Source organism: Diabrotica undecimpunctata, chromosome 5 (genome assembly GCF_040954645.1).
Source record: "Diabrotica undecimpunctata isolate CICGRU chromosome 5, icDiaUnde3, whole genome shotgun sequence".
Classification (NCBI taxonomy): domain Eukaryota; kingdom Metazoa; phylum Arthropoda; class Insecta; order Coleoptera; family Chrysomelidae; genus Diabrotica; species Diabrotica undecimpunctata.
Window position 1 is genome coordinate 135,507,952 of NC_092807.1, and position 16,031 is coordinate 135,523,982.

A 16,031-nucleotide genomic window follows, 5' to 3' on the forward strand; every position below is an offset into this window, starting at 1 on the left:
TAATAATACATATTTTTACGTAAAGCACCCTGTATTTTACTTTAAACTAAAAAATAGCCTCATTGTCATCACGATAGAAACAGTGATTCATATTTACCCTGATTGCGCCAGCATTATCAGGAAACACATTTACTACTATCACATAGGCAGCAGTAGCGTACGCACTGGAACCCAAGGCGGCAAAGCCTCTTATTACAAACGAAAGTGTTGTAAAACCACCGTAGTCTTCTACGTGATGCAAAGTTCTACAAAATAAAAAATACAGATTATTATAGGTAAACATGTAAAAATACATTTTATTCTTTAATTGATAATAATTACACACTTTAAGGTCCTAAAAAGGGCGCGGAAATGAAATATTTGGGCGAACAAGGTTGATAGGGAGGACCAGCGATGGTTTGGACACGGAGATACAACGACAGGATCAAATTTACCGCCGTAACGTGTATTCTACTGCCGGGATCTATTGTATTGTATAGCAACACTGCTAGAGACCAGCTGACAAAAGCATATGGCCTTCGCTGGAAAATTGTAATCGTTAAACAGAGTTTGTTTATTTTTGAACGCAATAATCTAAATTTTAAAGGTAAGAACTTACCATTTTTCTGTAACATAGTTTCATGTTTTGTATTTTACATTCCATTTTAATGTAGTGGTGACCAGTAGGGATATATTTATGTAATACAATGTTTGGTTAAAAATTCACGGCCAAAAACGTGTGATTACATCAGTTGGGGAAACAATGGACAAGTTGTCAATTATATCACCGATAAACCGATATTTATTAATTATTACCGCACAGCATAACCTTATTCTAGATGTCACGAGAATTTAAAAGAACAACATAACAAAACTTTCCTGAAGATGATCCAGAGCAGAAGGTGGAGAATCGTGGAAATTTGCGCCATGTAGCAGCTAGTCACAACGTAACGAATTCTCGACTGTATGTAAAGAAAACCAGAGAATTGGATATAGACAACATGTCGTTTAAATCAAACTTCCACAGAAGACAAGTTCTCTCAGACCAAATGGGGAAAGCACTGGTGGATTATTTACAGCAGTCACCTTAAATGATTTACGGAGTGACATTAAATAAATGCAGACACATTGTTTACAATTTGCTAAAGTCAACAATCTTATATTTTTCAAAGTCTGGAAAGAAAAAGGGCAAGCTTTTGATGACTGGTTTACTGGGTTTATAAAGAGAAATCCTACGTTAGCTATTAGAAAACCTGAGGCAACCTCTCTTGCCCGAGTGACTGCCCTCAAAAAACCATGGTAGGCGAATTTTTTGACAAATTAGACATTGTTATGCAAAGGAGGAAGTTCCGACCTTCAGATATATTCAGTGTCGTTAAAACGGTTTTTGGCGACTAAAGATTTCTAAAGGTAAGTCGATTCTTGGTACAGATAACAGTAATGAGTAAAGCCAGTTAATTCTCATAATTTATTCACAATTATAGTTGCTATTTTCGTTACTTTTATTTACAGTCAAAATATCGCATTTTTTCTCCATTATTATTCTAATATCATTTAACCAGCGACCTGTTAAGTTTTACACAAAACAACATATTATATTTAAATTTAATCAACAATTTTCCATTTATTCCGCAGAACTGTTTACAATATGTCAAGCTCTGGAATTGACTATTGAGAAGAAAATGTCTGATCAACAAATAGTAATCCTGTCGGATTCAAAATCTGCGTTGTCTGCTTTAGATAATTGGCATAAGCATATAATATACAAAAACGGTATTATCGTCAAAATTTTAGAAACTCAACTAAAATTACTTAAAAGACATAATTCAGTCTCTTTTGTTTGGGTAAAGGGACATGCTGGTATCTCAGGTAACGCCAAAGCAGATTATTTTGCTAAAAAAGCGGCTTTAAATGGATTAGAAATTAGTTGGCTCAATAGAAGTGATTATTTAGTCTGTGCCTTTTGCTGCAAGAAGCCATCCCAATAAAAGAGTATATTTAATGTTTGTTAGATGCCTTGTTAATTATGCTACTGTGAAAGACTATTTTCATAGATTTAATTTAAGTGAAACAGAACTCTACGATTGTAATGGTAACACTGACGATATCAATCATTGGATGTTCGGGTACAGATATAATGATGCTACTATTCAGTATCTATTGGAAAATATGATAAAAGAACAAATATGTTTTTCCTCAAAGTAAATGGTTTATTTTATATATCTCTAGTAGTAACCGAAGTATTAGGCTTAACCTAATTTTTTGAGGTTATTTAAAAAGCACTAAAAGAAAAATTTAGGATGGAATGTTTAATGTGAATGTATAAACCTAGCTTTGTTCCCTCTGTCTATCCTTATATATATATATATATATATATATATATATATATATATATATATATATATATATATATATATATATAAACCTCCTAGTCGTTGCCTGGCTTGTGCTGTAATAAAGTCGCTATTAAAGGCATCTTAGCGTAAAAAGTATCCCTATATTATGCAAACCCTTGTTGGTACTAAATACTCACTTTAAGTTGGTTAGGGCCCTGAATGTAACGAATAAAAATATGGTTTATTGTCAATCTACTGATTCTTGTGATATTGATGTTTACGATAAAGGTTTAATTTACCTTTAGGCGAAGTGCTATTTTGTTAACAAATGCAATAACTCGGTACATCAATAAAAAATTCAATCAGTCAAATATATTATCGTGGATGAAAGGATTAACTTATCCAAAGCCATTATTTAAATAAAAAAAAGTTTTTAATTAAAATTATAAAATATACACTTCCATTATTCATGATTATTTTTTTTTTCAATTAAAGAAATCTTCAACAGCAAATTTATTGCAGTTGTCAATAATATGTGGTCTTACAACTATAATGTAGGCTTACACGGCTGTCCTAATTAAAACTGGTAAATGTATGGCTCTGCAAGCAAGCAATTTAAGTAAACTCAGCCTGTGAGACATGTTCACCCCTAAGAATTACGTTCGGGTGTAACAATTTATTGGTGCGAGGTGTATTAACTCGAGTAAAAACGGGAGTTACTCCACCGCGTTCCATGCTCCAGACCATCCCTTTCCCCCCTATAGCACTCTGATGCACGATAGAGGCACAACTATCAGCCAAATGCTCTTTATGTGGAAGTCCTGGGTAATATAACTCCAATATGGTTTCCTAACCGAATTCAAAACTCAGGACAGCGCATTGTCGCTATAATCCTGTTATCTTACTGTGGCTTATCCGCGATTATGGCTCTGCATTGCAGTGGCTATACATTTTATTGATATGAATCTTAAAGTTAGCCTTTTAGTAGTTTACTTTTTATATTTGAAACACGCTTTATGCAAACGATAATACACAAATATAAGCGGCCAAGGTCGTCCGAAGAAAATGTCTCCCAGCAGGATGGATTTCTTATTATTCTGTCCTTCTGTCGTGGTACATCTACGCCTAGGAAACAAGATTAGATGGTCCATAAATGGCAAGTGAAGCAGTGGTTAATCATTAGAGGATATATAGAAGATGAAGAAAGAACTAATTTTAGACCTAGTAGATTTGTATTAAAGCCTCGTTAAAGAACGATCACAAAAGAGCGCGACTAAGATGCAGTAATCCATTTTAATCATTTGGGCATTGAACATTTGTAACGTTTACAGTTTAAGCCTAATAAAATAGATTAATTTTTTTTTTCATTCTCAAAAACGGTATCTTCAACTCCACAAAACTCCACAAAAATAATCTATAAATTTTGTGAAGCACTATCTGTTTAGGTTTGTTTTCTAAAATTATAAGATATAAGATAAAAATGTTATAAGCAACTTACCCAAATATCACAGTACAAATCCCTGATGTAAATAATCCAATAATAAATAAAAATTTAACTCCAATTTTTGGACACTGAAACAAAAGTAAATTTCTTATTATATGAGAGTTAAAATTGTCTATTTAGTTATTCTTCCAAAAACTTTATAAACGAAATTAAATTCAACTAAATAATTAGTCTAGGCGGGATCTGTTTTGGATTGGACATTTTCCATAAAGAGCTATTATTTTGCTGGAATCCCTTCAGGATGTGCCCAATATCGATAATCACGATGTGCGCCAGTCGCAAACCCTGTGCTAAATTTTTTATTTATCAAAATCTGAAAACAATTGAAAATTTCTCATTTTTTTGCTCCTATTTTCGTTCATAATTAGGAAAATATTGATCCCAGAGAAAAAACTATAAGAAGTTAAAAGTTTCGTTATTCAATTTTACACAATATTTCGTTAGCTAAAAATTAAAAATTTAATGTTTATTGTTGAAAAATAGCAATAATTGGAAAAAAAAGTACAAAAAAATGAAGTTAATCCTTTAAATGTTTTCGACTTTCTAAACTTGACCTACAAGCTCCATATTTCGCCTAGAAAAACCTTTTAATATTTTTAAAACGTGTGCTAAATTTTGTTAAGATCGGTCGGATAGGTTTTGCATAATAATTTTGCAACCCAGCCTACTGGAAAAAAATCGCTAATTTTTAAATTTATAGTAGGCCCTAAATAAGGCCCACAGATAGTTGCAAATTTTTTTACACATAAAAGAAGGCTCAAACTTTCAAACGCTTTTTAAAAAACTCAAATCGGTTCACTAGTAGAGCCTAGAAATTTTTTTAAAGTTCTAAACATTTTTTAGGCTTATAAACAAATTGAATAACTTAACGAGCTTTAAACATATCAATTTCAAAATTTTTACACTTAAAGAACATTAAAAGACGCTTCTTTAAAAAAAAAGATACATTCGGCTTACTGGTTGCCGAGATATTGAAGGTCAAAGTTGGCATACATTTGCCGTGTAACCATAAGTGATAGAGGTCTCGATTTTAAACAAATACCCTCGTCTTGTCAAGTACTTTTTATATGAAAAGTTTTACGTAATGCGCTTTATGGCAACGTCTATAAAAAAGACAAATAAAAAACCGTTTTCGCGTAAAATGTCGCTCGGAATGCATGAGAGGTGGTGGTGGGGGACATTCACTCGAAATGTGAATCGGCGAGTTCAAAATCATAGCGCGCGCTAAAAATTGCATTATCTCGGCTTCTTGTTAACCAATTTTGCTCTTTTTTTTTAATCGATGTTGAAAGGATTTCAAATATCATATTTTCAAATACCATTTTTAATTGCAAAATTGGGAAATTTGCAATAAACAATTGTATGTTAAACAAGTAATACATTGAAGAAAATTGTTAGGTTTAGTAAACAAATATGTATTTATAAATTGTTAATAAATAATTTAAATTGTTAAAACAAAGGCGAACGAAAAAAAATTTTTTGACTCAATCTTCAATAAGTCTTTTTCTTTTTTTGGAAGGACAAGAATCTTCAGGTCTGACCTTGACCTTCAATATCTCGGCAACCAGTACGCCGAGTGTATCGTTTTTTTTAAAGAAGCGTCTTTTAATGTTCTTTAAGAGTATAAATCTTGAAATTAATATGTTTAAAGCTCGTAAAGTTATTCAATTTGTTTATAAGCCTAAAAAATGTTTAAAACTTTAAAAAATGTTCTAGGCTCTCCTAGTGAACCGATTTGAATTTTACAAAAAGCGTTTGAAAGTTTGAGTCTTCCTTTATATGTAAAAATATTTGCAACTATCTGAGAGCCTTATTTAGGGCCTACTATAAATTTGAAAATTTGCGATTTTTTTCCAGTAGGCTGGATTGCAAAATTATTATGCAAAACCTATCCGACCGATCTTAACAGAATTTAGCACACGTTTTAAACATATTAAAAAGTTTTTCTAGGCGGAATATGGAGCTTGTAAGTCAAGTTTAGAAAGTCGAAAACATTTAAAGGATTAACTTCATTTTTCTGTACATTTTTTTTCAATTATTGCTATTTTTTCAACAATAAACATTAAATTTTCTTTTCTAGCTAACCAAATATTGTGTAAAATAACGAAACTTCTAACTTCTTATAATTTTTTCTCTAGGATCAATATTTTCCGGATTATAAACTAAAATAGGAGCAAAAAAATGAGAAATTTTCAATTGTTTTCAGATTTTGTTAAATAAAAAATTTAGCACAGGGTTTGCGACTGGCGCATATCGTGATTACCGATATTGGGCACATCCTGAAGGGATTCCAGCAAAAAAATAGCTTCCTATGGAAAATGTCCATTATGGTCTGAATTTCTACAGATCCCGCCTAGTCTATATTTTTTTAATAATATTCACATATACACGTCATATTTCCACTGCTTCCGTCGTGTTCTAAGTAATTCGTATGTTTGCACATAGATGCCAATAAAAAATTTTGATAATACGGAGGTGTTACTCAATTATTCCCACCTGTTATAAAACCACTCCGTGTCGTATTGCCTCACTTTAGGTCGTATTTCCACTGTTTCCGTCGTGTTCTGACGCATTCTTATCTTTGCGCATTAATGTCAATACACATTTTTGATAATACGGAGGTCTTGGTCCTCATTTTCCACCTGTTTTAAGACGCCTATCAGTTTGTCGTCGGTGACCCGGTCAAAGGCCTTTTCGAAGTCGATAAACACATATATACCGGTTGTTCTATATCTTGACATCCTTGAACCATGACCGGCAACCTGAATAATGGTTCTCTGGTTGTTTCTATAACTGTGTTTCGCTTAAACTTTTTCAACTTAAAAATCTTCAATACATGGCTCATCAGACTGATATTGCGATCATCGCTATATTGTTTAGCGTTTTCGGTATCATTACAACTGTTAACAGTAGTCAGTCTGCTGGTATATACCCTGTTTCTTATAATTTATTGAAGAGGTTTAGAAGAGAATGTTTACCTTTCTCGTATAGTAGTTTGATTAATTTTGCTGGGAACTTTATCTGAACCGGTTGCTTTCTTATTATGTGATAGTTTTATGTCTTAAAGTTTATGTTTGGACCAGTTGATATATTTTCGATTTGAACAGTTTCTCAATATATTTTCTCCACCTCTCTAGTTTGTCTTGTTCTTTGACTATAAAATTTCTTTGTTTATCAAGTAAACTACCTGCAGCTGGTCTATATGATCCAGTTATTTCTTGCACCTTTTTGTACATATAAAAGTGTCATTCCATTCTGTACTTCTTTTATTTCAATATATTTGCTGCTGTATTTTCCTTCTGATTTCTTTATTAATTATGTTGTATTATTACATGTTTAAGTTGTTTTTCTGTTTTCATATGTTTTCCATTAGTATCATCATTGTTGTTTGCCGGTTAGCTGGCATTAGTTGTTAGTTATTTACCATTAGTATCAATGTTTCATCATTCATCCAAGTTTTATACTTTTCATCATGATGACTCAGTTCGAAATGTTACTTACAGATTTAATACAACTAAAGATTTCTTTATGTACAAATAATGTCACACCATTCTGGTAGTTATTACCTTCTTCTCCGGAGTAGAATACATCGTAGTCGGCTATATTTACCAATCCCTCACCAGCGCAGCGCATCTCGCTTATACCAAGAAGTGGTATACTGAGCCTTGTATATCAGTTCACGTATGGTGTTTTGTGTCTTAGCAGGCTCGTAGAGGCTTCTCACATTCCATGTACCTGTTATTAAGCTATATTTTATTCTTACTTATTTTCTATTGTCATAGGGATTTCGATGGATAACGGTCTGGGAAGCCCAGTGTGCTTGTCTTCTTCTGCAGGACCATGGTGTCCAACGACAATGATCAGTATACATTTTCTTATCATATCTCAGTTATGAATGAACTAAGAAATAGTAATGGGGTGGTTTCCCGTTGCCTTTCCTATCGCAGTACCACAAACATTTAAACTGTTGCAGTCATGCTTATAGTAGTCCAGTTATAAGCCGATCCAGGATCATTTCCCCTGTGCCTTGAGCTGGTAATGATGATCACTATTTACGTTACATACGTACATAATTTACAATCTAAATATAATTTTTATGTAGTCAGCTGCTAATAAATTTTATATAGATATTTTAGGTTGAATATATATATATATATATATATATATATATATATATATATATATATATATGATTATGACTGGTAGATTTTAAGAAGTATAAGTTAATTGCTACCAGTGGCGTAGCAACACTTGGATACATTTCTTACAGAAATGTATTCAACCGTACTGGTAATCCCCTATGCTTTGTTCTGTATATATTGTTAGTTTGTCTCTAATTATACCAGTCATTACTTTATATGTTATATTTAGTAAATTAACTGCTAAAATGATATTTTAAAATTTTTTTTTAAAGAAATTATTATTTTTCCAATATCTTTTCCTGCTATAATTTTGCACTCCTTTATTATTAATAGTGCATAATAAATTAATATTAGTTATTATTAAGTCTCATTCGTAAACTAATTTATAATAAATTAGTCAATTAGATGACTAAAGAGAAAACCATAGACGCACATATCAGAAGCAGTTCTGTGAACATCCAATGCGTCAAGATGAGTTCATTTCCAAACAAGCTTAATCGGTTGAATAATTTAAACAAATTTATAGAAACTAATTGGTATTTAAGTTATAACCTGAGACTTATACCATATTTTGAAAGTTTATAACAAAATATTAAAAACTGTACTTTTCTAATTTTTTTCACAAATGCCATATTCATATTGTTCTGAAAGTATTTTCTTGTGGCATCTTAAAGTAATTTACTATTTTTAGTTGGTGTTAGATTTAATTTACTTTATTTATTTTTTAATTATATTATTAGAACAATTTCCAAGTAACAAAAACATTTATTAATGTTTTGTATTTTGAGAACGATTTCCGAAGTGGAAATTGAAACGTCAAAATAAACCTATTTTAAAATACTTAAGTAAAATTATGGCTTATTCCCAATAAAAATAGTAAAATGCCATATTAATGTGACGACGTACCTACTGTAATTTTTTTAAATAATCTTGATTCCAAAAAATTCTGCCCCCATAAATCCTAGAACGACTGTATTGAGGATAGTTCATTCGATTACATACATGGCGCGATTTTTGCCATTTTTTATGATTCTCAGGAGATCAATACAATCTATCGCTTTAATTGACTGGCCACTATAAACTTTAGATTACTAGAGCCTAACCTTTAAAAGCTATAGCATGAAATTTTAGTTTTGAGTTTTGGCGGCAAATGTGAGGTATTTGAAATATACTTAGAAAACGCTGGATGTAAACTTTCACACAACAAATGATCTAAAACAATTTAAATTTTTTTTTTCAATTATACTAGTACGTATTTCAAAAGAACAAAACTTCTGCAGTAAACTACATTCAAAACCGTCTTCTTAAATGCATTTCCCGTGATGTGTGATCGTTTGTAATGTAAAACATTCAATTTTGCGTTTTTATTCATACTTCAAATCCCTCATATTTGTTACCACAACTCAAAAATATAATTTCATGTCATAAGTTTAAAGATTGATCTCTATAAATGAAAATTTTACTACAACTGGTCAATGAAAGTAATCAATTTTATTTATCTCACGAGAATCGTAAAAAATGGCAAATATCACGCTACATTAATTTATTTAACACCTTTATAAAAACTTAGTTTATTCTCGGCAAAATGTATAAACTGCATACGGAAGCTGCACTCCTCGCTTTTAAAACTTGATTTTTGCCGATAGGACATTTGGATCAAAATATATCGAATTTTTACCGTCGAGCTGATACAAATGTAATTTCAAAATTCATTGAAAGATACCACAACAGCGGACATCAATATATTGAACAAACAAATAGTCAACACAATACAACAGGCTCAAACTAAATATTGTCCGACAAGCAAAAAAGATGAAAAACTGAGTCAACCCACGAAAACCCTTATAGAACTAAGGCGACAAATGAAAGGAGATAATACTACAAGCAAAGAAGCGATAAATCAAATAAATAAGACGATCACAAAGGCAATAAGAAAAGACATAAGAAACTACAATGTAGAAAAAACAAAACAGGCAATAGATCAAAATAAGAACATGAAAGTTTTGAAGAGGAGCGTACAAAAGGGGAAAATAGAAATTAACAAACTGAGAAACAGCACTGGAGAAGAAACAACGAACAGAGATGAAATATTAAGAATAATCGAAGAGTTCTACACAGAGTTATATAGATCAAGAAAAAAAGATAACAACACGGAACCTCCAATTACACTAAAAACTGGGATATTAAACCAAGGATCAGATTTAATGCCCGATATAACAAAATCAGAAATCAAAGAAGCCCTGAAGAAAATGAAAAATAATCGAACCCCGGGTGAAGATGAAATAGTATCAGAAGCACTAAAAATTGGAGGGGATGTATTACTTGAAAAAATTAAACAACTTTTCAATATCTGCCTTCACAGCGCCAATATTCCAACAGACTGGAACAACGCTACTATGATTCTATTACACAAAGCAGGAGATAAAGCAAATTTAGAGAATTACAGACCGATTAGCCTCCTCAGCCATATATATAAGTTGTTTACGCGAATACTAGTTAAGAGAATTGAAAGAAAATTAGAGACTTATCAACCAAGGGAACAGGCAGGATTCCGAAAAAGTTACGGAACAAATGACCATCTACAAAGTATAAAAACCCTAATAGAGAAAGCAGTGGAATACAATAAACCTCTAGTTCTAATATTTATCGATTTTTACAAAGCCTTTGACACAGTTGAGCTAAGCAAAATATTACAGGCGCTTAAAGAATGCGGGTTAGATTATAGATATACTAAATTATTATACAAAATATACCTGCAGGCAACAACCACTGTCAGATTACATACTAACAGTAATCGCATAAAAATAGAACGGGGGGTTAGACAAGGAGACCCAATGTCACCTAAACTTTTTAATACTTATATATAGCAATACTTATATATATATATATATATATATATATATATATATATATATACTTATATATAGCAATATATAGATATACTTATAATATCTGAAGATCTAGGTATGGCAAGAGAGATGGTACAGGAACTCGTTGTGGCTACAGAAAGTGTAGGTTTAAATATAAATATCTCGAAAACAAAAATCATGACCAATTTGGTACCCAACCAGAACATCAGTATTGGTGGAAAAGAAATAGAACTCGTAGATAGATATAAATACCTGGGACATGAAATTATGATTGGCAGGGATAACCAGACTCATGAACTGAAGAGAAGAATCGGCCTTGGGTGGGCAGCATTTGCAAAACTGAGAGAAACTTTTAAAACTGAGCTGCGCACATGCCTAAAGAGAACGGTATTTGATCAGTGCGTCCTCCCAGTCTTGACGTACGGAGCAGAAACACTTACCTTAACAAAAGCAGCAGCTACCACGCAGAGAAGAATGGAGCGGTCCATGTTAGGAATAACTTTGCGAGACAGAATAACCAACGAAGACATCAGGAGAAGAACCGGAGTGACTGACATCATCGAGAAGATAGCCAGACTAAAATGGAGATGGGCAGGACACATAGCCAGAATGACAGATGGGCGATGGATAAAGAGGTTATTGGAATGGAGGCCAAGGGAAGACAAAAGAAGCGTCGGTCGACCACCTACAAGATGGACTGACGATTTAAGAAGACTCAATAAAAACTGGATGAGAGCGGCGCAAGATAGACGGGGTTGGAAACATGAGGAAGAGGCCTATGTTCAGCAGTGGACTCTTGAGGCTGGATGATGATGATGATACAAATGTTATTGAACATTGATTTCGCACGCGTAACTGACATGCCAAATCGACGGTCGTTTCAAACGTTGTTTCTAAGAGAATGGTTTATTCTACACAAACAATGTTTATAAACATTTTTATTTAAAATTATCTCAGCTACTCTTTTATTTCAAATATTTTTTTCTACGGTGTACAAATTCTTAGTAAATCGATTTTTTTGTGTTTCTACCCCTTGCGAAGGGAATTTTAGGGGGAAGCCCAGGAGTAAATGTATTAAATTTTTTTGCATCTTTTTTGGGGTCCCAAAATTAATATTCTCTGCAAAATTCAGCTTATTCGTATTATTTCTAGGGGTCAACTTTCTGAAGACTGGACTATGTGTGTTGTCTTAAAAAAACAAAGACCACAGCTAAATATGACAGTAAAATTGGTACCTTTTCATTGATTTCTTCTTTTACTATTAGTAATCAGAACCACTACATTCTTCCGAGGAATTTGCGACGCATTTGATTTCAATAACTATATTTTTATCATCTGTTAAATGAAACATGTCCTAAATCAAAATCTGAATTAGCAATAGATCATTTACAAGAAGGAAACCTCTAGATGCATTGGAAGCAGATCCAAAAACAAGTACCAGGAAAGTAACATGCCTAAATAAGCATTTCTCAAAGGTTAAAAGAGTTTTAATAAATAATAATGGATACGTGATGGATTTAACCGTTACTTGAGGACCTAACCACATAATCTGAAGGCCACATATATTTAGAAGCAAGCAGCCCATCGATGTCATAAGTATCATTTAAATTTATTTAATGTAAACCATTAGGCAGGGTTGTTTTTGCTACTTAAATATTATTTTTTATCTTAGATAAATATGATTAGTTAAATTATTGTTTTATTTTTGTTTTATTAAGACAAGACGGATCCACACTTGAGAGACTGAGCTAGGCGAAGCATAGACGATAAGCTCTCATGGTTGATTGAGGTATTATTTTTATAATAGTATTTCAATTCTCTTTGGTAGTCTTATCGTTACAGCTTAGCATACAAATGGTACCCTTCTGCATAAGTTCGTCTTCTAGATTCTCTATTTACTACTTTTCCACCAAACATTCTGCGAAGTATCTTTCTTTCCCATACTTCCAATCTATTCTGTATGGTTTTGTTCATAGTCCATATCTCGGCAGCGTATAGCATTGTGACTCTAATTATAGTTTTGTATACTCTTATTTTTGTATTAAGAGATATATCTTTGGCCTTATTACGGTCCAATTATTTTGCTCATGGCTCCAGCACACCTGTTACTCTTGGTCAGTCTCAGGTTGATTTCAGTTTCTTCCTTAGTCTGATCAATAAGAGTACCTAAGTATATATTTTTATCCACCTTCTTGAATTCTATAACTGATCCATCCTGTACCTCCAATTTAAAGGATACCTGGTGTTTATTCCTTTTGTGATCGAGATTTTCATGTACTTTGATTTATTATAATTAATATTAACTTTCAGTCAATTTTAGAGCTTTTCCGAATTAGTAATTATTGCTTCTCTCATATTAATTCTAACCAAAAAATGATCTGAGTCTACGTCAGCCCTTCTGCACGTTTTCACATTTGTTATTAAATTGGCGATTTCTCTTGTATTAAGACGTGGTCTATTTGATTAGTTTAATTTGATCCCGAAATTTTCAACGTTCCTTTATATATATTTTTTCTCCTGAAATGCTTACTCATTATTTTCATCATTTTTCAATTGCTAACGTAATCAATCTTTGGCCATTACCATTTGTATTCATATGTCTACTTTCACCTCCTGTTATGTTTATATATATATATATATATATATATATATATATATTATATATATATATATATATATATATATATATATATATATATATATATATATATATATATATATATATCTTCTCTTCCGACTTTTGCATTGACGACTCCTATAATAATTATATCTTGTCTGGGCATTTCTTCAGACAATGACTCTAATTCTACATAAAATTCATCTTTCACTTCTTCTTTTTCTTCTGTTGGAGCATGCATATTTATCAGCGATATCATGTTCTCTTTTCCTTAAATTCTAATTGCACACATTCAGTCAGATTTTGCTACGAATCGTTTTACCTGCTCCTCGTCTTCATGTACCAGAAAACCCACTCCAAAATTCCTATTATCGCCCCCACTTGTATAAAACGTGTATGGGCTAATCTTTTCAATGTTGTTTCCAGTCAAATGTGTTACTTGTATTGCTATGATATGTATTTTATATTTTTTAGGTTAATTAATTAATTAATTAAAGTTAATTATTGCCCCCTCCTCGTATACTCCTCGTACATTCCATGTCGCAATATTTAGTTGCGTATTCATATTTTGTGTTTTGCTATTTATATTCAAACTCCTTTTTCTGTTCATAGCTAGGTCCGTCGACATAATGGGCCGTCTTTTTCTTTTTCCACTACTATATGCCGTTTTTTGGGTCCATATTTCTAGAATTTTCTCGTTTGAAAGTATCATTTCCGGTCCATTCCCATTTTATGCCATCCACAGTTAATTTTTTGTACCCAATCTTTACTTTTTTACCCTCAGCTCTTAATTCCTTGTCTTTATTACAATTTCCTGCCTCATGTGTCTTTCCTTTTCGGTCAGGTCACCGTTGATGAAAATCTTTTCTCCAGTAAGAAATCTAAGTTTGCTTGTTAAGAAATAATTATGTTAATATTTATTTTACTAAATAGAGAACTGAATAACCTTTCAAATGAGCTAGCGCACGATCCCGTATGTTATGCAATTTGTCTCGAAAACCGCTCATTCTCGAACAAATGAATTTATTCCATAATTATGCCCCTCGCTATGTATATCCTTGCCAAAAAAAAAAAGAAATAAATATAAAATGTTCGTATTGAAACAGATATTAATTACTAAAATATTATTTCTTTATTTATTATTGTTGTTATGATTGCCATAAAAAAATACTTACAATTTTACCGAATATAGGAGATGAAATGAAAATGACTAAAGCGAAATAGCCGAATACGAAGCCTGCCATGGATTGTGTCATCCCCCGATGTGCAGCTTCTTGTGGATAAAAGGGTGCCATAATAGACATTGAGCAATAACACATAAAATCTGCTGTCATTAACATTACTAATGAGCATTTTTGCTTCCATGTTATCTTCTTTCCTTTGCTGTAACAAACAATACATTTTAGTTTCAAATTCAGATTATGTTTAAATTGGTTTCATAATATATTCTCATATAGAGGTCGTTACCTGCGTAGGTACACTAATATGATACGTTATGATAATTGCCAGGTCTCTTCGGACCGTTTCTTTTTAATTAGAGAACTCACAAGTGCTCCCCGATGAGTGGAAAACCACGAAATACGTATGAGCTTCCCTAATCCCAGACGGTTACGGCAGCTTATTACTTTCTTATTTTTTAAATTTTAACCAGTAATACCAATACTGCAAAAGTAAAAATCATCAGAATGATTTTTTGGCTCTCTCCAAATCCTAAGAGCAGCAAATTTAAATATTTTTTCTGCTTTCTGCCTATTTTTTAGATATTCAAACACATAGGTACATAATTTTAACCGGCGACCAAGATTATTCCTGATTACCAAATTTAGTTTTCAAGTATGACAGATAAACCTTTTTAAAGTCTGTAATATTTGTAACAATAAAACACTGAAAATTTTGTTTTCAAAAACTTCCACAAAATTTATTATAAACTCTTATCACTACAGCTGTTTCGGCTGATTGCCTTTCTCAAGTGATCTATTTTTGGCATGCGTTTACACTTTATAGACTTTAATGAAATATGTTGAGGAGGAGAGAACTGTTTATCTCAAGTTGGTCATTCAGAATTATATTTGTTTTTTAATTTGTGAATTTATATAGATTCTAACAAAGATAGCTTAAGGCCTTTATTTTGAATGTGAAAAATTTTAAATTCATCATTAAAAGAATGCTTATGATCTAGAAGGTGAAGTGCGTATGTTGAATCTGTTTTTCTATGATTGAAAGCCCTTTTATGTTCTGCTATTCGTTTATTGAAATTTCTACCAGTTTGACCGATGTAAGTTTTTGGGCAGTCATCACATTTAACTTTGTATACACCACTGTGTAAGTGCTTTTTATTTTGGCTCTTGTTGTTTTTAATATATTTGCCTAGGTTGTTATTTGTTCTGAAAGCTGGTGTTATTCCATTCTTTTTTATTTTTCTTTTTATGTGTTTGAATATTTTTGTTGATATTCAACAAAAATAACCAAACACATGAAAAAAAGGAATAACACCAGCTTTTAGAACAAATAACAACTTAGGCAAATATATTAAAAATAACAAGAGCCAAAATAAAAAGCACTTACACAGTGGTGTATACAAAC

The 16,031-nt window shown here is 32.0% G+C and overlaps 1 protein-coding gene across 2 annotated transcripts in view; it reads right to left on the bottom strand.

The window, feature by feature from the left end:
- Positions 1–16,031, bottom strand: part of LOC140441829 (MFS-type transporter SLC18B1-like) — a 118,083-nt gene that overhangs the window by 23,915 nt on the left and 78,137 nt on the right. For both annotated transcript variants that reach the window (XM_072532770.1, XM_072532769.1), the window contains exons 2-4: positions 14,624–14,831; positions 3,814–3,887; positions 98–245 (exon numbers count right to left, since the gene is read on the bottom strand). In XM_072532770.1, the coding sequence (XP_072388871.1) occupies positions 98–245; positions 3,814–3,887; positions 14,624–14,831 (430 nt within the window). The remainder of the gene's footprint in view (positions 1–97; positions 246–3,813; positions 3,888–14,623; positions 14,832–16,031) is intronic.